Source organism: Nipponia nippon, unplaced genomic scaffold (genome assembly GCF_047370975.1).
Source record: "Nipponia nippon isolate SJK-2023a ecotype South Korea unplaced genomic scaffold, ASM4737097v1 scaffold_11, whole genome shotgun sequence".
Classification (NCBI taxonomy): Eukaryota; Metazoa; Chordata; class Aves; order Pelecaniformes; family Threskiornithidae; genus Nipponia; species Nipponia nippon.
In genome coordinates, this window is record NW_028262302.1 from 23,710,061 (window position 1) to 23,734,144 (window position 24,084).

The 24,084-nt window shown below is 43.5% G+C and overlaps 2 protein-coding genes across 15 annotated transcripts in view; one reads left to right on the plus strand and one right to left on the minus strand.

Annotated features, from left to right (window-relative positions):
- Positions 1 to 17,021, plus strand: part of ESR2 (estrogen receptor 2) — a 56,202-nt gene extending 39,181 nt beyond the window's left edge. For 3 of the 10 annotated variants that reach the window (XM_009462205.2, XM_087747935.1, XM_087747936.1), the window contains exons 6-9: positions 2,038 to 2,176; positions 4,499 to 4,632; positions 6,282 to 6,456; positions 8,880 to 16,978. In XM_009462205.2, coding sequence (XP_009460480.2) covers positions 2,038 to 2,176; positions 4,499 to 4,632; positions 6,282 to 6,456; positions 8,880 to 9,069 — 638 coding nt within the window. In that variant the 3' untranslated portion in view covers positions 9,070 to 16,978. Of the gene's footprint in view, positions 1 to 2,037; positions 2,177 to 4,498; positions 4,633 to 6,281; positions 6,457 to 8,879 lie in introns of all 10 variants that reach the window. The other 7 variants (XR_015702363.1, XR_015702361.1, XR_015702364.1 and 4 more) reach the window with 7 other exon arrangements.
- Positions 17,022 to 17,108: 87 nt separating this feature from the next.
- SYNE2 (spectrin repeat containing nuclear envelope protein 2) overlaps positions 17,109 to 24,084 on the minus strand; it is a 200,212-nt gene continuing 193,236 nt past the window's right edge. For all 5 annotated transcript variants that reach the window (XM_087747934.1, XM_087747933.1, XM_087747931.1 and 2 more), the window contains 6 exons: positions 21,372 to 21,572; positions 20,874 to 21,002; positions 20,180 to 20,368; positions 19,405 to 19,494; positions 19,136 to 19,185; positions 17,109 to 18,318 (listed from right to left, as the gene is read on the minus strand). In XM_087747934.1, coding sequence (XP_087604060.1) covers positions 18,093 to 18,318; positions 19,136 to 19,185; positions 19,405 to 19,494; positions 20,180 to 20,368; positions 20,874 to 21,002; positions 21,372 to 21,572 — 885 coding nt within the window. In that variant the 3' untranslated portion in view covers positions 17,109 to 18,092. The remainder of the gene's footprint in view (positions 18,319 to 19,135; positions 19,186 to 19,404; positions 19,495 to 20,179; positions 20,369 to 20,873; positions 21,003 to 21,371; positions 21,573 to 24,084) is intronic.

The following is a 24,084-nucleotide window of genomic DNA, read 5'->3' on the forward strand; positions in this document are numbered from 1 at the left end:
GTACTACAGCCATGGAAAAACAAGTAGTTTAATGTACTCTGCAGCAAATGAAATAGCATTTCTGACACCGCAATGGTAGCTGTGGTGGTGATGTGCTGTCCTCAATCTTTAAACCATAAGATTATTAAGAAAAGAAAAGGTATAGTCCTTGTTATAGCTGTGCTCAATGGTCATAAATCATACTGCTGGTGCTGATAATGTGAGTTTAGCAGATGACGTCTGGGATAAATCTGGATCTTTAAGTACCTGTAGATTGAATGCTGGGACTTGGTCTGACATCTTGCTCAGCTGAGATAGATTTTAAACCCAGTAACTGGTTGTTTATGCTAGAGAAATCAGCACATGCCTGTGTAAATGTTTATTTAAATAAACTTCTAAAATGTCTTTGGGCCGTTGTTTCCCGGGAAACTGCCACTGTCAGTTTATACTATTCACACTTCCATGATTATTTTTCTAAAAGCACTTGTAAAATTATGAGTGTGCGTCTGGCAGATAATCTGTTGTTGGCTGTGACAGCAAAATCCAGGAGGGAAAGTAGCGCTCATAGGCTCCTGTTTACCCTTCTTATAAAATAAGGAGCAAGGCTATCGATTTTGAAAGGCAGCGCTTTTAGCAATGATAAGAGAGTGTGCGTTACCCAGTTTATGTCAACCCGGGCTGTCACCGACTGTCTTCCAGCCTAGTAGTTTAATAAGATTAAAATATATGGAGCATTTGTATAAATTACTGACAGCAGATTCTTTGACAGCGCAAACGTACTGTGTGTATTTTAAGACCTCAGACAACTGGCAAGAACTATGGGAAAGCTGTCTCCCATGGCCAGGCTGTGTAATGATTATTCACTATGCAGAGTTGTGGATACCAACTCGTCTGAAAATGAAGCACCTTTGCTAAGAGACCTATCTAATGCAGCTCTGCTTTGAAGACTGCGGCCTGATCTTGGTTTTGAACACAGCAGCGCTTTGACCACTGAACTGGTTGTCATCATATCTGTGTTTTATTCCTTGACTGAGCAGCCTGCTTTCCCATTAGCATTTTGATTTTGATAATTCACACTTCTTCTGTTTTCTGTTTTGTGTGTTTTGTTGGGTTTTGGTTTTTTGGTTTTTTTTTTGTTTGGTTGGTTGGTTGGTTGGGGTTTTTTTTGCATGTGTGTTAATTTTATTTCTCTTTATTTGGCCTCTATGTGTCTTTTTTCCCCAGTCTTTTTTGCAGGGGAAGAGAAAGGGAGGGCAACGACTGTCTCTCCCTTCTGGCTGTGTTGCAGTGCTATCTGGTGCCTTGCTATAACTTCTGGAGACAACTAAATGCAGGAACAGGCTTATGCATAATCATTGCATTAATTCTGTTCTTGCTTCTAGGATACTGTGAATGGAGGCAATGGGAACACCAATACCTTCACCAACTATCCTTGTCTTTTTTTTTTTTTTTTTGTGGTTTATTGCAATTTTGGGGAAGGGGGGCAGGAAAAGGACGGGATGGGGTCAACACGTGTCACTAACAAAGGGGATGATAACGCAGAGGCACCCTTATAGTTACCCAACGAACCCAGAAACATGCCTATCTTATGAGATAAAATAAAAAACCCTGTAAGTGACAACCATATGCGTTCTGCGGAAAGAACAGACTATTTTCTTAGGAGTCCTCTGCAGTGCAATGCAGTAATCGCCAACAAATGTGAGTTTCTGGTGCCTCTCAGGAGGCTGGGGGACCGTCATCTAAAGAGGTGGCCAAGCATAAGGCAGGTCCTCTGCAGTCACTTGAGATTCACCAGCTGTATGGGAGTAATTGCACTTGAACATCACTCTGCTTTATTTCAAATGTTTTGTGGAAGATTTGACAATGATAATAACAAATATTTATGTTCCTATTTGAGATGGCAGCATGGTGTTTTTGATGTCGGTGCTCCCTTTTCTGGCTTTCTTCACAACCCATAATTCTTTCTGTTTCTTTTTGTTTCTCATATACTCAAGTCATCTTTATAAAAACAGAGAAATAAACAGGTTGATTTATTTTATGCTATTTTCATCATTTTAGGCTTCATTGATCTCAGCCTCTATGACCAAGTAAGACTCTTGGAGAGCTGCTGGATGGAAGTTTTAATGGTTGGTTTGATGTGGCGATCAATCGACCATCCTGGGAAACTGATTTTTGCACCAGACCTTGTATTAGACAGGTAAGAGAAATGCATTTCTTGAGAACACTTCATATTAGCATGTTTGGAGATGGGGTGAATGGTAAGAGGAAGAGGATTAAGTATGGGAGATGCTATTAATATTTTATCTAACAATAAAATTTACTTGTATGTGTAATTATGGCTTGCAATAATGGCTTGAAGTTCCACATCCTTACAGGGGCTTAAGGAATGCTAAGCATAAACAGTATTGTTGAACTTGCAAATTCCTGAATTCCTGTAGCACATGACAGTGTGGAGTTTCTCTCTATTTTTCACACCTTTTGTTGTTTTTATTCCTTTTGCTCCGGGTCTCTAGATGTTGAAACTGTAGCCACATCAACACAATGCACTACTTTGTCAATGTCTCCCCACATCCCTCAAAAAAAACTAGACATAGTGTCAGGCCATATTTTAATTATTTTAAGTAGCCTTTCTACCTGTTTTTTTTTTTCCCCACCACTACTGCAGACTTCATAGATAGCAATAATAATGAACACTGCAGCACTAGCCAAAAGGGATTTTAAAACCACTAGCTTGCAGTTTAATACTGACAATATTTTTTCAAGCTAAAGCAGGGTGTTTGCAAGTTTAAAAATTATTTCTCCATAACATCATGTACCAGCAGGGAAGAATATGGATTAGTAAGGATGTTTTTCTACAGGACCTTAGAAGGATTTGACCTGGAGTTCACATTGGTAAAAAGTCAGAGAAACAATCTACTCTCTTAGGTAGGCTTAAAACATCTCTTAGCCTTTTCAACCTGGGGAAATTCAGATCTGTACCAGTTCTGTGACTTGAGCTCAATAATAGTCATCATTATAGATACAGAAAGCAAAATGGGTTAGTAAGAGAAATAAATTTAATTTACAAAAGGTATGAAATAAATTATTATTTGCTCATATAAAATTCAGTGCAAGGACATGCTGTGTTGTTCAATGCAATGACAAGAAATTGCTGAAGATGTATGATACATTTAGTTCCTTGGGAGCTAATATGTGCTAAACAGAGTGAGCTTATTATTTGACGCATTCCTTCGTCTCCACAAGACACAGCCGAGTGGGAGCTAGCAAGCATCTGGGCATGCTGTAATTCAATTTTATTTTTTAAGACATGTATATGAAACTGGTCTGTAACTTGATTGTTTTTATCTTAGCTGAACTTCAGATACATTTCCTACATAATCTTTGTAGACAAGTACTTCTCTGATGCTTGTGTCTTTGTTTTGAAACTGGCAGCTCCCTGTCCTTCTCCAAAGCTTAAAATTCTCCTTTGCTATGAGGACCATGGGAAACTGGGCAATATTCAGGCAGCTGCCTTTCTGCGGGCAGTACCTGCTGCACCTGGTTAGTGTTATCTGCCTGTGCCTGCCTCGCAGCCTGAAGGCTCAGCACCTTCCTCTTGGGATCCAGTAGAAGAGTAAAGTTCTTTCATTCTCCTGCACTGCTGTGCTTAAGCCTGTCTCATCTCAAAAACACTACAGAGAAAAAAATCTCATATTCCAGCTGATAGTATAAGAAGCAAACCTTTGAATACTGTGTTGTAGAGCTTAATTGCTTTTTTAGTCCGGTACATATTAAAAAAAAAAAACTAACTGCAAAACTGGAACAGTAACTTCAGTGGTTTGAAATTTGCTGCTGGTTAATTTTTAACCCATTGGAATGGCTTAGAGTTGTTGGGTTTTTTTTCCAGATCAGAAAATGGCACCATTTCTAATATCCAAAACGGAGAAAGTTGCATTCAGTAAACACTTATAAAAATAACCAAACCACAAAACCACCAAACCCCCAAAAATCTATTTACATTTAAAGATCTTCAAAGAAAAAGGTGCTGGGGGTAGAGGTTGTTTTATTCTTTAAAAATGTCTTATTGTTCCAAGAAACTTATTTTAGGGGGTCTTTCTTATTCACCAAGTCCTGAGGCCTCTGTCAGGTGCAAATAGTGATGTCACCGGTTGTGGTATTAAGTCCTTGTGAAACATCTGGAAAATGATTCAAGGTGGTACTGTGCCCTGCACTACAGATTTTCAAACTGATGATCCAGAATTATACTGGCCGTGAGGATAAAGTCTCTTACAGAAATGTGGTCATACTTACCTGCGGTCAATCCTGCATGCACTTTAAAGAGAAAACCAGTTTTTTAGAGGTGCTGACCTTTTCTACCAGTGTAATTTTCAATTTAGATTTCATGATAGAATCTTTTGAATTTCCCAAAGATGAGATGGATAGGCCTTTTGCAGCTGCCTTTGTGCTTTGACTTTTATCTGGCTGAATCAGAGTTCATTAATTCTACTTTTTCGGTAACATTTTAAATGTGTTTCCATAGGGATGAGGGAAAATGCGTAGAGGGAATTTTGGAGATCTTTGATATGCTCCTGGCCATGACCTCGAGGTTCCGAGAGCTGAAACTACAGCACAAGGAGTATCTGTGTGTCAAGGCAATGATCCTCCTCAATTCCAGTGAGTACGCAGTTGACTCTGACGCTCACCAAGTTGCACTTTTCATTTCAAGGATGGCTGGGAAATCAGCCTCTAAAAATGGCAGAAATATCAAATGAGATAAAGCTGTTGAAAGAGAACAATAGGAAAGGATTTCTAACCGTCAGTTTGTAAGGATTTTTGCTCAAGAAACTTGAGCAAACTGTATCGTTTGCTGGATTTAGGGTCTATGTCCTGTTGTAAGAACTGCATGAAAGACCTGAAGTCTGAAAGGTTCTCCCAAGGTGGAGCTCATGGCCCAGGCTGTGGGTACGTCCTTTTCAATGAGAACTTTTGCTCGTATCTCTGTGGATCCTGGTCATGTGTAAAGTCGCTGTACAGCTCTACAAACCTGTCCTTAATTCTTAATTCTAGTAAAACTAGTTACTCAACTGAGTCATGATTAATTGGGCTTAAATGTCCTATTTAATGGTACTTAATTGGTAGAAATGATTGGAAGTACTCAATAGTTCTGCAAGATGAATTTCAGGATAGGAACTTTGCTTTGCAGCCTTTTACGCAAGGCAAATAGGAGTGTGTGTTTGCTAGTTTAGGGTAGTGTGCAGTAAAATAATTTTATTCCCCAGAATGTGTTGTAATTAATGTTATCAAAAAAACCCAACAACAAAATAACATCTAAATATTTGCATCTACTGTTTTCAGCCAGGAGCTGCTGTGTAATTCTCAGCCCAGTTCTGAAGGGGGATAGTCCAGCTGTTATCCCACTTTTTTATTTCAATAGCCAACAAAAGCTGTTCTTTTTTTCTTAAAAAAAAAAAAAGAGACAATAACCAACCAAAAAACATGTTCATCAGCCTTATTTTCTTCAAAGCCTCACATCTCAAGAAACCTCTCCTTTCACCTCTCCCTGCTCTCCTTTCTTGTCAAAGTTAATCTTTTACTCCTAATTTTCAAGGTGTTCTGGAGCTCTGTCCTTCCATAAGTATCTTTGGGAGGATTTTTTTTTTTTTGCCCAGGTCTCTCCTGCTCTGTCAATAATGTTATTGTGTGTTTCCAAACCTTCCTAGTGGTGATTTCTTCTCTTCCCTCTCCATACCCCCAATCCCCTTTTTTTGCTTTTGCTGACTTTTAAGGTTTCTCAGTGTAGGCAAGTGCTGTATTACAGCACCCTTAGTGAGCTGTAGGGAGACCATGGCAGCCTGGGTCTATGAGCAGTGTCTCTCACCATGTTCTCCTCCCTCCCCAGGATATACTCAGAGAAAAAGGGTTTTTTTCCAGCAAGAAGGTATTAGAGCAAGCATAATGCTATAATTCATAATAGTTACTAAACTACAAGGTACAGAGTGATTCAAAGGGAAAACCCTTGGAGAACAGAGAACATGTCCATTCTCTGGACTGAAGGGTCTATATTCAACATGTTGTCTTGGGAGGATTTGGGAGAGTTATTCAGTTTGCAAATGATGCGGCCATCAAATGTTGGCAAAGGAATGTAAGTCAGAGCTTGGCGTGGCACATGGAGCATCGTTTGTACAGCCTTGGGGGGGGGGTGTCAGGAAATGTATCTATCTTCTCTAATCCTGTTGAAATATTACATTCAGAAAAAAATCCAGAGTCATAGCTTTTTTTTCTTCCTTGTGAGCAGGGAGTATTTCTTTCTCTTCTCTGGTTAGGCATGTTTCCCTTGTCAGCAGAAGAACCTGAAAGCAACAGGAAACTTCATCACCTGCTTAATGTAGTCACAGATGCTTTGGTGTGGGTTATTGCAAAGAGCGGAATCCCCTCGCAGCAGCAGACATCTCGTCTGGCCAATTTGTTGATGCTCCTCTCTCACATCAGACACGCAAGGTAAATTTTACAGAATGTGTGTGATGCGTAAGGTGCTAGTGTTTGTTTGTTACAGCAACAAAGCAAGGCTTGAACTTCAGAGCACTCCTGAGGGAATCCTGGTACTGCTCTTCATGTCTGTTCATTGTAAGGTTTTCCTTCCCAGCACAACTAAACAGGCAATATACTCAAGTGCTTGCCGGCACTCAAAAATGTTGTGTTGATATTAAAATGCTGTCTTAACTGTATTACATTAAATTGTTCATTATGTATCTGCCTGAAATGTTTAACAATAATAACACAAATTCAGCCTTTCAAAAAATACCTCACCCAGACATCAAAACTCTTCCGTCCAAAATAAAAGTCTCTTTCAAAACTAATCTGCAGCGTGGGCTTTGGTGGAGCAGAGGAGGCTGAGGGGAGACTGTATCATGCTCTACAACTACCTGAAAGGATGTTGTAGTGAGGTGGGCGTCGGTCTCTTCTCCCAAGTAACAACTGATAGGACAAGAGGAAATGGCCTTAAGTTACACCATGGGAGGTTTAGATTGGATATTAGGAAAAAGTTCTTCACCAAAAGGATTGTCAAGCATTGGAACAGGCTGCCCAGGGAAGTGGTTGAGTCCCCATCCCTGGAGGTATTTAAAAGACGGAGAGACGTGGTGCTTAAGGACATGGTTTGGTGGTGGACCTGGTGGTGCTAGGTTAACGGTTGGACTTGATGATCTTAAAGGTCTTTTCCAACCTAAACGATTCTATGATTCTAAAGTGTACTTTGCGTGCCATGTTTGTTCCAGGCCAAATTTGTTGTCTTTTATTCAGAACCACAGCATTTTTGCCAAGTGACTTGTGCTACAGCGATGCTACGCTCCTGCTTTTCCCAAGGGAAGCAGCTCCCTGCCAGTTCCTGGACATCCTTGAGCTGCTCATCTTTGCTTGCACTAGAGCAGACTCAAACGCAGGGCACTACAAACAGATGCTTTAATTATCAGCCTGTTTGTTATTTTAAATTATTACCCAGAGACCAGCTATTCACAAAGCTGTCATGTTTTGGCTTTGGAAGCTGTGTCCAGGGAAAGACGGTCCTGGGACCAGACTGGAGTGTGCAAAGGAGAGATGGCCATATCTGACTTTGTGAGGGGACACTGGAAGAGAGCCAGCCACCTTCGCAACAAGCTTCCTGAGAGAGCGGGTGGCAGCAGCAGGGGCCTGACTGTGCCGAAAGGCGGCTTTTAACAGCCAGTTTGTGAACTGGAGGAGAGTGTGAGAGCTGGCCCTACAGAAGCTACAGCACCAGCCAGAGCTGAGCCTGACTCCTGGCTCTGAGGCACTGCCCTCACCTGGGCTGCCCGCTGTGGCGTGGCATTGCGTTACAGCATCACAGGAGCTCTTGTTCTGGCATGGTGTGAATAAACAATGTGAATCTTTGCAAAATTTTTATATTTTCTTATTAAAACAAGAGTTTTTATGCTGTGCCTGCCTCAGCCGAAGTCTGGAGGCTACTTGTTGTGACTTGTCTCCTTTACGTTGCTTAGCACTGGTCAGTCAATTATACTTCATTCTGGAAATAATTGATGCTCTCAGCCTTGATTACCAATTGATGCAGGACTCTCAAAAGCTGTGTGTAGGAGGGAGGCCACAATTTCTTCTTTGCCATTAACATATTTATAACTCTTGAATTGTAGCAGAACCTCATTTTTCTGGAAGCATTGGCCTCCCTCCCAGTCCAGTCCACCAGGTCAGCTATGTGTTGGCTGTTTGCTGCTATTTCCACTGTGATAAATCTGGTGTTGAGCAAGCGCACTTAGATTTCAACCCCAAAATCTTGAGTGCATCTGAAGTGTATGTATGTGCAACTGCAATGGCAATAGCCATCTCCTGTTGTCCAAATCATGGTACAGCCACAGAGCGTTCAAGCTAAAACAGTGTCATTGTATCTTACTGCATAACAAAAAATTTCCTTTCAAAGCCTGTAGCCGTCTGCAAGATCTGACACTGGCCACACAGAGAGGAAACAAACTGCTTGAAGTTAGCCAGGGTAGTTAGGTCTTCCTACTCAACCGGGCAGGAGAAGTAGGTAGTCACTAGAGCTACACGTTGTAAATTCCTCTTTTGTATAAAGCTGCAGCGTGTGGGCCTCCCACGTTTACAGCATCAAAGAGGTTTTCTTTTTGATTTCAATAGGGTTGGTACATCTGCATTATTTTCTGAAGTCAGTTTGCGCGGTGCAAAACAAATCTTGCTTCTCTAAATAGTAAAACACTCAGCTTTAAAGCATTGGGATGTCGTTACTGTTGATAGTGGTAAGTGATCTCAGGGACTACAGTGCCTAAATCCTCTTAACTCCTAATTAAAAAAAGGACTCCCTTGATGCCATGAGCGTGTTTTCCTTCTCTGCATTGTTGGACTCAGATTGCTGACTTATTTTCTGTTGTTCTGTACAGTAACAAGGGAATGGAGCATCTCCTGAGCATGAAGTGTAAAAACGTGGTCCCAGTGTATGACTTGCTGCTGGAGATGTTGAATGCACACACTCTCCGAGGCCAAAGGAAGTCCCCGGTCACACATCCCGAATTTGGCCCATTAGAACAAATGGAGATTGGAGACAACCTGCGAAACGGGGCAGCCCAGTAATTCTGTTAAGACCTGGAAATGTGACGCTTGTTCAAAGCTATGGGAGAAAACAAAGCTGCTGTGATGGGACTGCTGAGGTGTGACCAAGTGCAACTCCTCATCTCTTCTAGATTTGCACATCGGTATCTTGGGAAAGGCTTGTGGGACGCACACCTCTGTCCGTGTTTCTGACATTATAATAGCTGCACTTTTATAGTGCCTTTTCTGAGACTCTTCAAAAACACCTTATGAAATTAAGCCTCAGAACAGTACTGCAAGACAGGGAATTACTGCCTCTCCTTTTCAGAGGCAGGTGAACTGAGACAGAGAGGTAAAGGGCCTGGTTTAAGATGACAGAAGTCTGTGTCAGGGCTAGGAATGAGCACCTAGGTCTCCGTCTCCCAGACCAAGGCTTTTAAGCGCTGACTAGATGATCTCCTCTTTCAGCGTGAGATTGTATGACACGTAGAGCAGCATCGTTTGGGACAGATCCGCTCCCCTGTGTGTGCTGGTCCCTGGGAATACCTGCTTTGCAGCTGAGCTAGATAAAGTGCCGAGATATGTAGAGTGTAAAGGAGTTTCTTCTGTTCTTAAATATGCAATGGCTGCAAGGGCCTTCATATGAAGGCCATTCTGAAAAGTTTCTAGGGCCAGTTCAGAGCCTCTTCAGAAATGTTAAACCAAGCTTAAGTTTGTATTTTGTGAGCCTGTTCTTAACACTCACGTTATTATCTGTATAATTCTTCAGTGCTTTAAACAATGACCAAACTGCCTAGGTATTTCAGTCAATGCTGACCTTTGAAATGTGTTTTGTCTGTGAGATTAACATGTTGGTTTATATATTTATTAATGATGTTAAATCTATTGTCATATTTAGGTACAAGAGGTTGCTCTGTGAATATTAACTGTTTGCATTTGTATATGATCTGCTAATCAGGGCTCGTGAAATCAGCTAGAAACAAACCATCTTCCCTCCCCTTTTGACTCGCGTGTGGAATTATGTCCTGCCCACCTGAAACCTCTTGCAGCCGTCTTGCAGGGGGTGAGGCCGTGGATGGGAGCCTAAGCTGGGACCTGCTTTCGCCTGCTGCCCTCAGGTTTGCTGCTTGCTTGTTTTCAAAGCGCATGGCACCTTACCCTGTGGTTTTCATATCTTGTATAGGATCCCTCAAAGAGCAGGGGGGATGCTGGTTCTGGCACTTCCTTTGCTTCGCAAGTGTGATGACTTGTTTGAACTTCACAGAAGATGTGGGTTTAAACCCCCCTGTTGTGCTGATTTCTGCATGCATTTAAGCTGCACCAAGCACAAAACCCAGAGGAAACAGCCTGGCCGATGACCTCAGCGAAGAGCAGGATGGCATCAGTCAGTCTGGCAACTGCCAATATCGCATTTTAATGTGAGCTAGAGTTGCAGTCACTCTAAACGGATATGTTTAAATATAATACATGTATGTTCTGGGCATTTCGGGTATGGTGAAATTAAATTGGGATCACACCAAAAGTCTATTTTGAGCCAATAGGTCTTTTGGATTAGGGACTTTGATTAGTATGCTATTTGCATACTTTAAATATTAGTCAAACCTTTGATCTTGGTGTTTTTTCAAAGCCAAGGACAATATTTTTTTATAGGAGGAGCATAAAGAGTTTTCAGTGAGTTATACAAATCTATTGTCTTGTTTTGATCTTGTACTATACCAGATGCTGCTGATGGTCTAAATTTTTACTAGCTACCTTTTTATTGTTTTTAAGAAACTGTAATATAGCTGTGCCCTTCTAAATAAGTGTAGTGTTGTGGTGGTGTGTCACAAGTATTTACTACAAAAAAAGGAAAAAACATGAGTACAGTCTGGACTTCATTGGTACTTTCATTTTGAGGGAAGTTTTGCTATGAACCAGACGTGTTTCAGTGTTTCTTGGACTTGATCACCTTCTGGCCTCAATGCCTGTTGTGGGTTCTTTTTCTGATTTTCCTTACCCTGTGTAATCTTTTTGTTTAATACAGTCTTTCAAAGAAATGTTTAAGTGATTTTTTTTTTGTTTGTCTGGTTTGCTTTAGAAGTGCTGAATTTATTATGTGCAATCTTGAAACAAACCTCTTTTAAAAAGAAAATGGGGCAGAGTGAGTATAAATAGTAAAATTGACTTCTAAATGGAAATTTGCTCTGGACTGCCTTTGTAAAAGAAGGGTAACGCTGCAGATTTGTGCCACATGTTGTGATTCATATGCCATTACTAGCACAGTGCAACTAGGAAAATGATGTGATTTTAACAGGTATTTTTTGTCTTGTTGAACATCATTTTATTAAAAGTTACTACTAGTGTTTTAAAATGGGCAAAAGCCAGTAGCTGTCGACTCTCTGGATTAATGTAGAGGTGTTCATAGTTGGGTAAGGAGAAAGTGCACGTCTCTAAAGCAGCACAGTTTATAGGCAGGGAGCTGTGTGACAAAACGACTGAACAAGGGTGCCTTCGTCTCTTGAGAGAGATGTTGGGTTTGTCGTGGGTCTGTATCCCGCAGACTCTCCCAGACACTGCATTCCTGGTGTGGAGCACGTCCGTGTCCCTGCCAGGCCTGGGCAGAGCTGCCACGCTGTGTGTCAGCGTAGATATTGGGGGGCTTTTCCAGTTTCAGCGTGAATGAATTGAGCGCTGAGGAGCTGCGAGGGCTGTGAGGAGGGGAGGAGCGGGGCTGGTTCACGGCTTTCCGTCACTGCTCTGCTGCACGTCAGCTTCTGCTGCTGAGCCGCGACCTGGCCAGCGGTGGCTGGTTCTACTTGAAGGAATTATGCTGCAGTTCTGGGATGGTCGCAGAGGTGAGCAAACCTGGTTCATGCAGGAGTGCCAGTTGCCATGGTTTTTAAAAAAAAAAAAAAAAGAAAGAGAAAAAAGCCCAAACTTTTCCTTATGTGTGCTGTTAAAAATATGCTGAGGTTCTCCCTCAAGTCTGGAACTAGAACCAAATCGTAAAACAACCTTAATTTTTAAGAAATGTGGTAAATCTTGGAGCATTTCAGGCAGGTGAGATGCTTTGTCTCCAGGAATGTAAGACCTTTTCCACACCTCCATCTTCTTCCAAATTACCCATTTTTAGTGCTGTCGCGTTGCCAGTCAGAGAGGAGAATATAGGGAAAAGATGTGTTGGAACATTCTCCCTTGAGATAGTGCCTGACAGGCTGGGTGCTCCTATAAAACGTGTGGCAAACTAAGACAGGTAGCACTTAAAGATTTTTTTTTCAATAAATATGCATATTTCCATAATAATAATATGTTAATTCTTTACTGACTGAATGATAGATCTATACAGGGATCACTGTGATGAAAGGAGAGCATCCTTTTAAGTGCTGGAACTTCTTCTTTTCCTCCTGATGGCCTGTGGAGTACAGAAGACATTTGCTGTATTTGCGTCATTAGAGTGGTTTAACAGAGCCTAAAAATGCAGTGAGCCTTGAGAAAGGTGCCCCTTGGTCCTATTCGAGCTGTCACCAGTGATCAGCCTCTTCTGAGGTAAGAATTTTTGTCTTGTTTGGACTTTACCATAGAATCATAGGATGGTTTGGGTTGGAAGATCATCTTAAAGACCATCTGGTTCCAACCCCCTGCCATGGGTCGGGACACCTTCCACTAGACCAGGCTGCTCAAAGCCCATCCAACCTGGCCTTGAACACTTCCAGGCATGGGGCATCCACAGCTTCTTGGGGCAACCTGTTCCAGTGCCTCACCACCCTCACAGTAAAGAATTTCTTTCTTATTTCTAATCTAAATCTACCCTCTTTCTGTTTAAAACCATTACCCCTCGTCCTAGCACTACACGCCCTGATCAAGAGTCCCTCTCCATCTTTGAGGTAGCACGCCGGGACTGAGAGCTCTTGCGCCCCAAGAAAAATGTCTTTAAACATCTCCCAGCTCTCATTCGCTCCTTTGCCCCTGAAGGCAGTTTCCCAAGGGATCCCGTGCGCTCGCGCCCTAAACAGATGGAAGTTTGCCTTTCTGAGGTTTAGGGTCCTGACCCTACATTTCATCCACCTTGTACCCCTCAAGAGTGAGAATGCCACCAGGGCACGATCGCTGCAGCCCAGGCTGCCTCCAGTCTTGACCTCTCCGATAAGTTCTTCTGCACTAGGCAGCAACAGGTCCAGCAGTGCCTCGCCTCTGCTCGGGCTCTCCATCAGTCACCCGCACTAGGACTGCTTGCAGTTCGCGGTGCTGCTTTTTCAGCAGGTGGCCGGGCGGTTGAAGTGCCCCTATCAGGATCAGGGCCTGTGAAGGTAATTTAGAACGGCTTGCAGACGATTCAAAATACATAGGTATAAATTGGCACAAAAGCTTCACGTGGAAGCTCGGCCTGAGCGCGCCCAGTATCGCTAATGGCCGTGGCCATGGCCAGGGTCTTGAAAGGCACAATGCTGCTGCTGCTGCCCGGTGCCCCTGATGCTTTTGGAGCCCAACTATACGGAAAGCAAGCCTGAGCTTTTCCCACTAAATGATCTTTAAAAGCTGGCCCAGAGAGCCTGCTTTTGTGCATCCAAGGTTGTTCCTTTGTCTGAATAATAGAAAATAGTCGTGCACTGATGAAATGGCTGCTCTTCCCTAGGATGTGCTTCAACCCACGTAGATTAAAAATTTGGTTGTGATTATGGGTCTGTTTCGACCTTAGCACAGCGAGCACCCGGCAAAGAGAGATGGCACCCTCTCCTTCCCTGCCCTTCCCCACCAAGACAAGTGCCCGTGGGAGCCAGGTTGCTCTTACCTTGCGGGCTGACGTTAAAAACAAAGTCTGGACTGGCATGGCTTTGCCTGAGGTGCCTTAAAGTGAGTACAGCCTGAGGCCTGTCACAGGAATGACTGTTTTATAGGGCTGAATACTGATTGTGTATATATACATATATATATATATTCAATATCTATATCAATATACTCTGTCCAGTTCCTTGGATGGCAGGGTAGCTTATAACTCCTGTTCCTGGCTGCTGTAAGCGAGCACAGCCAAGGACAGTCACCACCACGGCAGCTGCTTTTAGTCTCAGCCCAGCTGTAGGCTGCACCGTGTCTTTCCATGGTGCACGGTCCCGTGAGCCACACTCGGAGCTGGGAGGCACGGAAATGCCTTTGCTGTCATCGCCATTCGTCTCAGAAGAAATCGTTTGATGGTATCGATGTCCTGTGAGACAATGACTCAGCAAAGCAGTTGAGGATGTGGTCGTCTGTTGTGCTGACCCAGGGCCTAAACCAGTACTAAAAGGAGAGCGTTGTAAACAGGAATATGAAAAGCAAGTGGATTGCTAAAATATGGAAACCAAATATTATTTACATTCATCTTTCACAGCATTTTACTACTGAACTGAAGTGCGGGGAGTTAAATGGCACACAGTTTCACAGCCAAGACTTCATTTTATTTATGATCTGGATATTTTTTAACCCTTTCCATCTTTACACGTAGGAGTTGCCTACACTCCTCGTGCATTGTCGACTGTCAGTGATTTCAATTTAAGTGCATGAAGAAAACAAGATTGCTATGCCATAAAGACAAGATTGCTATGCCATAAAAATGCCAACTTCTGCTGCTACTGCCTAAACAGACCAAACCTTCGCTCATCACAGCGTCATGCACTGAGGAGCTGGCATAGCCGTTACCAGTGGTTATGCACATTTCCTATGCCTGTTTTCCCCAGAATTTTCTGTTCCGAGTCCTACTTTATGTGTGGTTTTAGTTTCAACCTTTCACCCTCACCACAACTTTGTAATGGAAACGGGTTTAGGACTGAAGTTGGTGCCTTTTAAAGTACTGTATGTTACACTAGTGCGGAACCCCCCACAACCCCTACCTTTCGCTCAGCTGCTCTTCAGCCCTGTGATGTTACAGCATTTGCCTAGTGACGTGTTTCAGCTGTGTAGGTTGTTGTGGTGAATAAACAGGTACCATGAAACCTAAACACACGGCTTCTTGGTCATTTCTTTCCTGTAGCTGAGCTCAGCGTGGTTTCATGAACATATAATGTGCGTGACCGCGGTGTCTGTGAGCAAGCGTCTCATCCTCACCCCCGCCGTCTCTCCACAAGCTGTAGGTTGATTCACTTGTCAGGCACTCGAGTCCTTAGGACACTTCCCAGCACCAAGTGACGGCAGAAGGTGCACGTTGTGCCCTGGCGTTTCAGGGACCGGCAAATTTAACGGTAGGGGGGCAAGTCGTCATAAACGCAGAGTCCTCTGCTTCCCATGCTGGCAGAGTTGGTGTTGCCTGATTTGGGGGAGGCAGGTACAGCTGAAAAGAGATTGAGGTCTCATCTCCCCGCTGAAGAAACACGACTTCAACTCAAAGCCAGTTTTGGCCCGGTTTCACTCCCACACACTGCACGTGCAGAAGCGCGCGCGCCTGCTTGCTCTCGCTATTGCTCCTGCCCTCTTTTTTTTTTTTTTTCTTCGCTGACCACTAACAACCCTGTCCTGAGCGAGAGGATGACGCTGAGAAATGGGTGGGTAGATAGAACAACTTGTTTGAAGCGGACTTCAGTGTCAACCTACAGCGCAGTGGTTATAATCAACTGGAAGTAAAACTATTTAAAATAGGTTTGGGGGGGAAAAAAACCATTTAAGTTATTTTCCCAGACTTATTTTTTTGGTGACATTTTGAGATAATTTCATGAAAGCTCCTCATTTTATATATTACATCAGCTCAACAATTTGATATAACTGTACATAATGAAAGGAAATTGCAGGCTATGAAATTTTCTTCAGACCTTTCAACATTGTTCAATTTTTTTCCCCCTGCATAGGTTCTTTAATGGCAGAAGGACTGAATATCATGTCAGCAACTGACTATTAGTTCTTGGCAGAAAGGTTTGCATGGGCATTTGTGACAACCTGGCAATGAAATAATGGTTAGAGTTGGCTGACTTCTACAGAGACAGAAACTTAAATGAGCTCCATCTGAAAGTAATTGCTTTCAAAATACAAAATAATGATGGCAGAGGAAGGGAGGCGAGCGTGTGCGTGCCCGTGTGCGGCGAGGGCGGGGAGGATCCCTCGTTTCTCTCTGGATACAGCGCCGCTGCCCAAGCTGTAGCTGTGAAACTGGCAGCCGGAGTCCGAGTCTGGCTCCGCAGACGCAGCGACGCAGAGCTCGCTGGCTTACGGGCTGCGGGCGCTGCCGGGCCTGGAAGCGCCGCCAGATCCCCGTGTCTTCAGCAGGACGGAGCTCGGGCACTGCTACCTGGGGCTGCGGTGGGGACACGCCGGCAGGCAGCCAGCCTTGCCCCGTATCGGAACACAGTGTGGATGGGAGCCACTGTACAGTACCGCTACTAGAAAGTGCCAAATTGTAAGCTTTGACTTTCCCAAACCATGCTGCTAACTTGGCAAGCTTAACTGTATCACAGTTAATGTATCAGTTTAGTTTCATATCCTGGAGATAAAGCAGGCTTTTTTTGCCGCCACAGTTGGGAAGAAGCTGGTGGTTTGCTACAGAGACTGTCCTTCTCTGAACATAAGAATGCAAAGCAACTTGGTTCATAAATCCCCCTGCCAGAAGATGTGGAACATGCAACTGCCAGTGCTGGCAAGTGTAGAAAAGGTTGGAGAACTCTCTCAGGCTAATCACAAATCCTATTTTCTGTAGGTAAGGATTACAGAAATTGGCTAAGTCCTGGGTGGTTTTCACTGCAACCAAACACAGAAATTCTGTTCACCCAAACCCTTTACTATCGCACTGAGCTCTCTGCGATGTGCATTTGCCCCCTCCGGCACTGCCGTAACTCCCAGTTTAGAAAATAATTTCCGGGGGGAAAACAGTTCAGCATTTCAAACTAGCAATAAGCACCAGTTGCTTCAACTTTGTATTCTTCCTCCAGGCAATCACAGGCAGTTGCAGAGGAAAGGATCTGTGCCACCGAACACAGGCTCCACTTCTGAGTTTGCAAACGCTTGCTCCGACAAGCAGGAGCGGTTATGCTGCTTCGGACGCTGCTGCGTTAGCATGCGAATAAGGTGACTTACCCCGGCGCGGCAGGGTCAGCCCTGCTGGAACGCACGGCCAGTCGCCCCCGCCAGACACAGCGATGCTCCCCGCAGAGATTGCCAAAATTTTAATGACAGTACTCAAGCTGTACAACGCGGACTGTACACAGTGTTTCCCTAGCCATTGCCCAAGTGTCGGGTTCATTTTAGAGATGAAGCTTATAAAAATGCACAATTCTCTCCCAAGATACTGTACACTATTCAGCAGGTTAAAAACTGAAAAAATCTTTCATTAAAAAAGTCCTTACATTATTTGTATACATCAGGGATAGTCTACGTAATCATGTTCATCTAGAAAATATGTGCGTTATAAACCATCTCCATGCAATGTGACAATGTCTTATTTCAGAGGTGGTATAAAAAGACAGCACAGCAGTCCTAACCACTAGAACAGCCTATGTAAACCAATCCAAATGTGCATCTGTTTACTGAACGTGTTAGAGGAATAAAATACGATAACGAAGGTTCAAAAAGATGTAGATTTTTTTGTTTCCACCAAGTGACTACAGTACCAAAAGATACAGGTAACGTGAAGGGTGTGCAGTAATCATTTTAGGCAAAGCACCTCCCAATGGCTTGTTTGTCGTGCTAACCCGAGAAAGACTGCTGTGTTTCAGATGACTGTGATGTAGTTTTTGCATCTAATAACTCAGTATTAAATCACCTTGTGAGCTTAAGAACACTGCACCTATAAAATAGCGGATCTATTGCATCAAAGTATAAAGTGTGTTGCTTACAGTTTAAAAATCTATAGAAAAAGTTTGTTTTCCGTACAAATATGCTGAAATTTTGTCAAGATATACATTTTGAGATGTGAAATCTAACACATTCCCTGCGACAGGAAAAGGAGGCTATAAAGGTGAGGCGTTGTTTAGCTGCAGCAGTGACTGCTGTGGTGGCTACTTTGGGTAACTAACAGCACAAAAGTTTCTGTCTTTAATTATGCAACATCACTGCCTGACTGATGCTAGCAGCATGAAAAAAGCACCGCAGAGAGTGTATTTTGGTATAACTGAAGATCCACAGGCTGCTTTCTAAGTTGGCGGAGGCCCGTTGGTGTATCGCAGCATGGGATAGAAAGAACGGGCGAAGTTGTTTGCCTGGGTGCAGCTGTAGTCCTCCTCAGAAGATGGAATCATGCAAGCCAGAAGTAAGAGCAGTAGAAAGAACAACTGAAGAGGTAAAGCTGCTCGTAATACACGGTAAAAGAAGGAGGGAGACCAAGGAAGTGCTTCAATAGGTTGTGGATGGCTTTCAGCTCTGAAAAGGAGAAAAAAAAAAAAAAAAAGAAAAAAAGAAATAAAAAGGCACTTTAGAGTTTGAATTAAACACGTCGTCTTAACTCCCTCTCTAGGGTTCCCACTGCCCCTCCGAGATGCAGGGCTGTGTATCTACAGGAAAATGCACTGCAGATGAAACGCTTTAACTCGAACTTGAAAGCGTGCAAGACTGCTCCGTGGGAAGCCGGCTGCTGGCTTGGGTTTACTGTCCTTACTGCTGAAGAAGAAACATTTCTTTGTAATAGCTTAGATCAGTGGGGTTTCACCCTATTTTCAGATGCAAACTTAAGTTTCCCCAGCAGACAACCAAACCACTCTAAAGAGGTGTTGAAGTATGAAGGAAAGCCACCCTTCACACTGGTGAGGCTCTTCTTTGCCTTGGCATTACTGCGATCTGTCCTTTGAACGACCCTAACACGCTGGGGGTGAAGTTTTCCCTTTGTCCTTCATGGTCTGTTTGTAATAAGTGGCTCTAAGCTGCAAGCTTCTTTGTTCAGGTATGCTGGTGGAATTAAAGGAAGATTTAAAATGAAAATATCCCCCCATTTGGCACGAAAAATATTTTCTCAAGAGTAAAGGCAAGCCAAGGTTACACATTGGCGCAGAGGCCTAGGAGCAGGAGTGCTAAAGGAAAACCATTCTCCAAGGCGCAGCCCAGAGCTGGTTGGTGGGCAGAGGAGACAACACAGGTAGGCAGAAGTCGCCTCCACCTGCACGTCAGCCCGTGAGGCTGGCACTCAGCTCCCCTCTGCCGTTTTCACTATCCTTCAAGAGATCAGGCTAATATAAAATAATACCTTGTGCTGCTGCTGCTGTTTCTGCCATCTCCAGTTCTCCTTACGGCGATCTGTTGAGAGAAATAGCTTTTAGTATCCAGGTTTCAGAAACTACAAGGAATTTCTCCTTCTGAAAAAAGACAGTTGTAGACTTTAATGTTCTGTTGTAAATTCTGCAATATGGTACATGCATCTAAAAGGTAAAATGATTACATCTGAGGAACTTTCAGGCTAAACACGTCAAAATATGCTATATGCTGATAGCAAGATATTAGAAAAAAAGTACTTGCCTTCTTCACAGCAGGGCTGGATTTCGCTGCGACTGGATTATAGACTCCTGAGTCCAAATCATCTGGAACTAGCAGGAATGCTCTGGCATCCTAAAAGGTAACCACACCTTCCTCTTTAAAATGCACGTTCAAAACTCACAACAGATGAAGTGCAAAGAGCCACCTTTCATCGCCTCTCTGCAGGTGCACAGCCCGTTCCTCTTTAGATGTGCATAACCAGTGGTAAACAGATGCTCCAGTTCTCCAGCATAAAGAAGTGTTTTACTCTGCACAACCCGAAGGAATCAGGATGGAACAGGTGTGTACAGGTATTAACTTGAAAATCTCTCTCTCTGACAGCTCTCGGAATAAGCAATGTGTTGCTGTGAACTACAACTCCCGTGTGTTCGTTACACACTCCTAGCCTGGTACTTGGTGTGGATCACAGGATAGTTCAGGTTGGAAGGGACCTCAGGAAGTTCATCTAGTCCGGCCTCCTGCTCAAAGCAAGGGCAGCTATGAGACCAGACCAAAAGCCTCACCCAAGGCTTCATCCTGTCGGCTCTTCAAACCCCTCAAGGATGGAGAATGCACAACCTCTCTGGGCAATCCATTTCAATACTGTACCAGCTCACGGAGCTGAAGTTTTTCCTATAGGCAGACTTAATTGTTCTTTTTCTGGCTTATGAAGGTGGAAGTACTTAAGTTTTAAGTCAGTCTTTTATAAATACCTTTACTCTTAATATTACTTTTCACTAAGAAAGATCCATGAACAAGTATTTAAACTCTGACTCACCAGATTTCCTTGTATTGTTTTTAAGTCATGCGAAACTTGTTCAGTAAGTTGTTTCAGTTTCCTTCCAATTACATGGACCTTCTCATCAGCTTCAATGTAATCACCATCTGATTTAAGCAGCAGGTAAGCAGTGAGTTCCTGAAGTGTGTTTACTTTAAGCTGTTGTTCCAGCAGCTCTTTCTCCAGTTGCTAAGAACAAACAAACAAAAACGAGCGCAACAGATCGTTACTCTCAACTTTAAAGATGCTCTCATAAAAGGAGGAACTCTGGAAGGCTTTAAAGAACAACTCAACCTGCCTGAGAAGCCGCAATACACAGGAATAGCTATTACAGCTACACATGAAATGAAGTTCTCTTCAAGAGACTGGTTGTACCTGCTTGAACTAACATTTAGAAATAGTTCTAGCAGTAATTAATCCATATGGAAAAGGCATTAAATCTTGGAAACGTGAAGTCTTACTCCAGCATAAAGACTGTTCATAAGGAACTTAATTATGACGCGTAATTACAGAGAAAATGCCTCATATAGGCAAGATCTTAGTCCCTTTCAGAAAGCTGCCACATGCCTGAATACAGCAGGTTCAAGGACAAGCTGCAGACATCTTGAGAAATAAATACATTGCTCTCCATTTTGTGGGGAGAGCTCCTGACTCGCTAGAAGAGCTGAGGTGCTGTAGTTAAGACTACGCTTACCATTAGCTCCTTTTGGCATTCCAGTACTGTATTGAGGTCAGCATTTGGATCTCTGATTTGTGCTTCATTCCTTCGGCTATCAGCACTTGCTAACCACAGGATTAGTTTTTGGCTCTGGTCATGGAAGTCCTAGAGAAACAAAAGATTTGCACATAACAGAAAAAACACTTTTGCAGTGCTTTCACCTAGCTTTGCCTACAACCAAACTGACTAGCCCAGATTAGACAGAGCCAACAACAAATTCACGATTTGTGAGGCTACAGCAACCTAGCTAAACTATTCCACCTATGTAATAAAAGGGTATTATCCAGTTCAAAGAGATTTTTACCAAACCCTTTAAACCCAACAGAGTCAAGTTTATAAGAAAATTAAGTGTCTCGGATTCTGAGCAACCATTCCACTAACGTGCAGGAGTTACCCCTCTGCCCTCTCCCTTATCTACCCCGCAGTAGCACCCTAAAGAGGGGTTTCCCTTACAAGCTGGCGCGTGGTACGCACCTGGCAATGCAGCAGGGCTGCCTGTAAACCTTTCCTCCAGTTGTCCAATGTGTGAGTTGCTTTCTCCCAATGCAAGTTCACCTTCCGAAGCCTGTTCTGAAGCTCTTTGAACTCTGTGCTATCTGCTTTCTGGAATTCTTTGCTGCTCAGGTTAACAGAAAGCACCACTGCCTTGTAGTTATCAAATGCTTTAAGCATGTCCTGGTAGAAAAAGCAGATTAGGAGCTTCTATGAATGATGAAAGACATGTTGTTTATTTACAATAAAACTACACCCTCAAAAGAATCACAGGTACTCGGGAAAGCTGTTTGAATGTGGTGGTTTTTCAGATACTGCTAAGCAACGTATTAAGGTAGGTGGCCTTTTTAATGTTATTTTATTTCTTTTTTAAAGCAAAAACCTTACTCTGAAGAAAACAAATCTGGTTGGGTCTGTGCTTCTCCCTAAGTCACAGGCATTATGGCTTAAACCACATCTGCCCTTCATTCCTCTGAGCTGTCTCTTTCCCTGACATTTGGACAAATATTCCCATAGGTCATCACACGGTATTTCCTCTGGATGTTTGAAGGTTTTGCTGCCTGAGAATCCTAGAACAGTGCTGAAAGGGACATCTGGAGGTCTGTACTCCCTCCTCCTGCTCCAAGAAGGACCACCTTCAAACTCTGAGCAGGCTGCTCAGGGCCTCATCCAGTCAAATTTGGAGAATCTCGCAGGATGGAGATTCCCCATCCCCTCTGGGCCCCTGGTCCCACGCCAGGCCACCCCGTTGTGAGAAATTCTTTTTCTTCTCTTTAGTCAGAGCTTCTATCAGCCCATTTCTCTGGCTTGGCAAGGTTCCCCCAAACGGCAGCCCCGCCTGCTTTCCTCCTCTCCCTTAAAATTGCAGGGGAAATAATATGGAATTTGTGAAGTCACAGCTGTATCACCTAACCACCTTTATGTTAAGGTAGAGCCTGTATTTTTGAAGGTTTTTCGCAAAAAAAAAAAAAAAAAGAATGCCAAACAATACCTTGTACCCTTAAGAAGTTTACAGTTTGAATCAAGGGTACTCAGTCATCTTCAAGTTGTGGGCTCTTGCAGCAGAAAAGTAAGAGCTGCAGGACGAGTCCTGCAATCAACACAGCTCAGACTGCTTTTCTTAGCAGCCTTTGTAACTACGAGTGTCGATCCGTGTATTCTCAAGATCTGCGTCCCACTTGTTGAAAACCACTAGTCTAAATTACATTTCACCCAACAAAGAACTCTGTCTCCCTCCTTCAAGCAACAAAGTTTCTTTCAATATCAGACAATACAAATGGTCCATCACAGGCTTCTAAACACCGGTAAGTCAGTCTGCAGCCAGGCTGGCTTTATCCTTATCCATGGCAATGGTGATGTCCTGACATCTCATGAAATTCACGTCTTAGAGCGTGCTGGCTCTTTTAGACACCCATAGAAAGCCAAGCTGTCTGAGAAGGGGATTTAGAGCCAGCTGGACTCCTCTTAAGAAAATGCAGAAGAGAGAAGTGAAGCTCTGCTCCTTGAAGATGCCAGACACCCAACTCCAGCCTGAAGGGAATTACCTCCCTCCACTCACGTGGCATCACTGAACCTTTCCTAGCGCTTGGTGCCTAAGCCAGGTTGGCTGATGGACTCAGAGTCATTCTTACTGGAGTCACACACTGGAGTACAGTCGTTCTCCCGGGCCTCAGGACTACTCAAGGATGTGTAGGCTTAAGCATACTCTCAACACGCTTAAGAAATCCCTCCTCTGTCCTGCAGAGTGTCTTGTTCATCAGCGTCATCCTGAGCGCGACGCCAAACCAGTAGCCTCAGGTTTTGGGTGACTCCCTACAAGGCTGCTGGCAGAGGGGTGAGCGCACAGGGAGTTTGCGCTCCCACAAGCGTTAGCAACATTTGCTCTCTCAGAGTTCAACCTGAGGCATTTTGTAACCTAAGTCCTAGGGACCTGGCACTTACATGCACCCTGGTAACCTGCTGGTTCAACCTGCAGACCTGACTTAGTCCTACTTAATTTATGGAAGGTGAGAGTCATAGCAGGCAACGTACCATGACCACACATGCTGACAAATGTTCACGTCATTGTCTCTCTAACTGTTCTATTACTTGGCTGAAGAGTAGCAGAGACTGAATTAATTTTGTTTCTTGTTTTCAACTAATACATTCTATTCGATGAGAAAACTCCATTTGCTAAGTGAAAAAATACAACTGCACATTTTGAAATGATGTGTCCTTCAGCTATAGGACAAAGGTGCTATTTAGAGCTAAGAGTTTTTGCAAACGCCGTATTGCCAAAAACCACAGCTTTAGAGCAGTTCTTTCTCAGTCTCCCTGTTGGAGCCACAACCTCCCCCCTCTCCCTTAATTCAATTAAAAAAAAAATCAGCCTAGACTCTGCAGCCTGTAGACTGTAATTTTCAATCTGTTTCTGGTTTGCACAGAGGGGAACAGCACAGAACAAGGAAAAAATGCCAGTATCACTGCTCAGAATACCCAACGCCCCAAAACAAGGCCTGACCCTAGGCACATGGGGAGTCTAAGCCTTCATTCTTTAGCTTTTTTCTATGTTTGTTTCTTAAAACGAAAGGCCTGAAAAGAGAAGTTTGGGGCTGAATGTTTTGTTTGAGTGAGAATAAACTGTCTCTGTGAGAAAACTGAAAGGGAGAGCTTTTTATTTCAGCCTGGCTGCCTGTTGTACCCAGGCATATCGCCT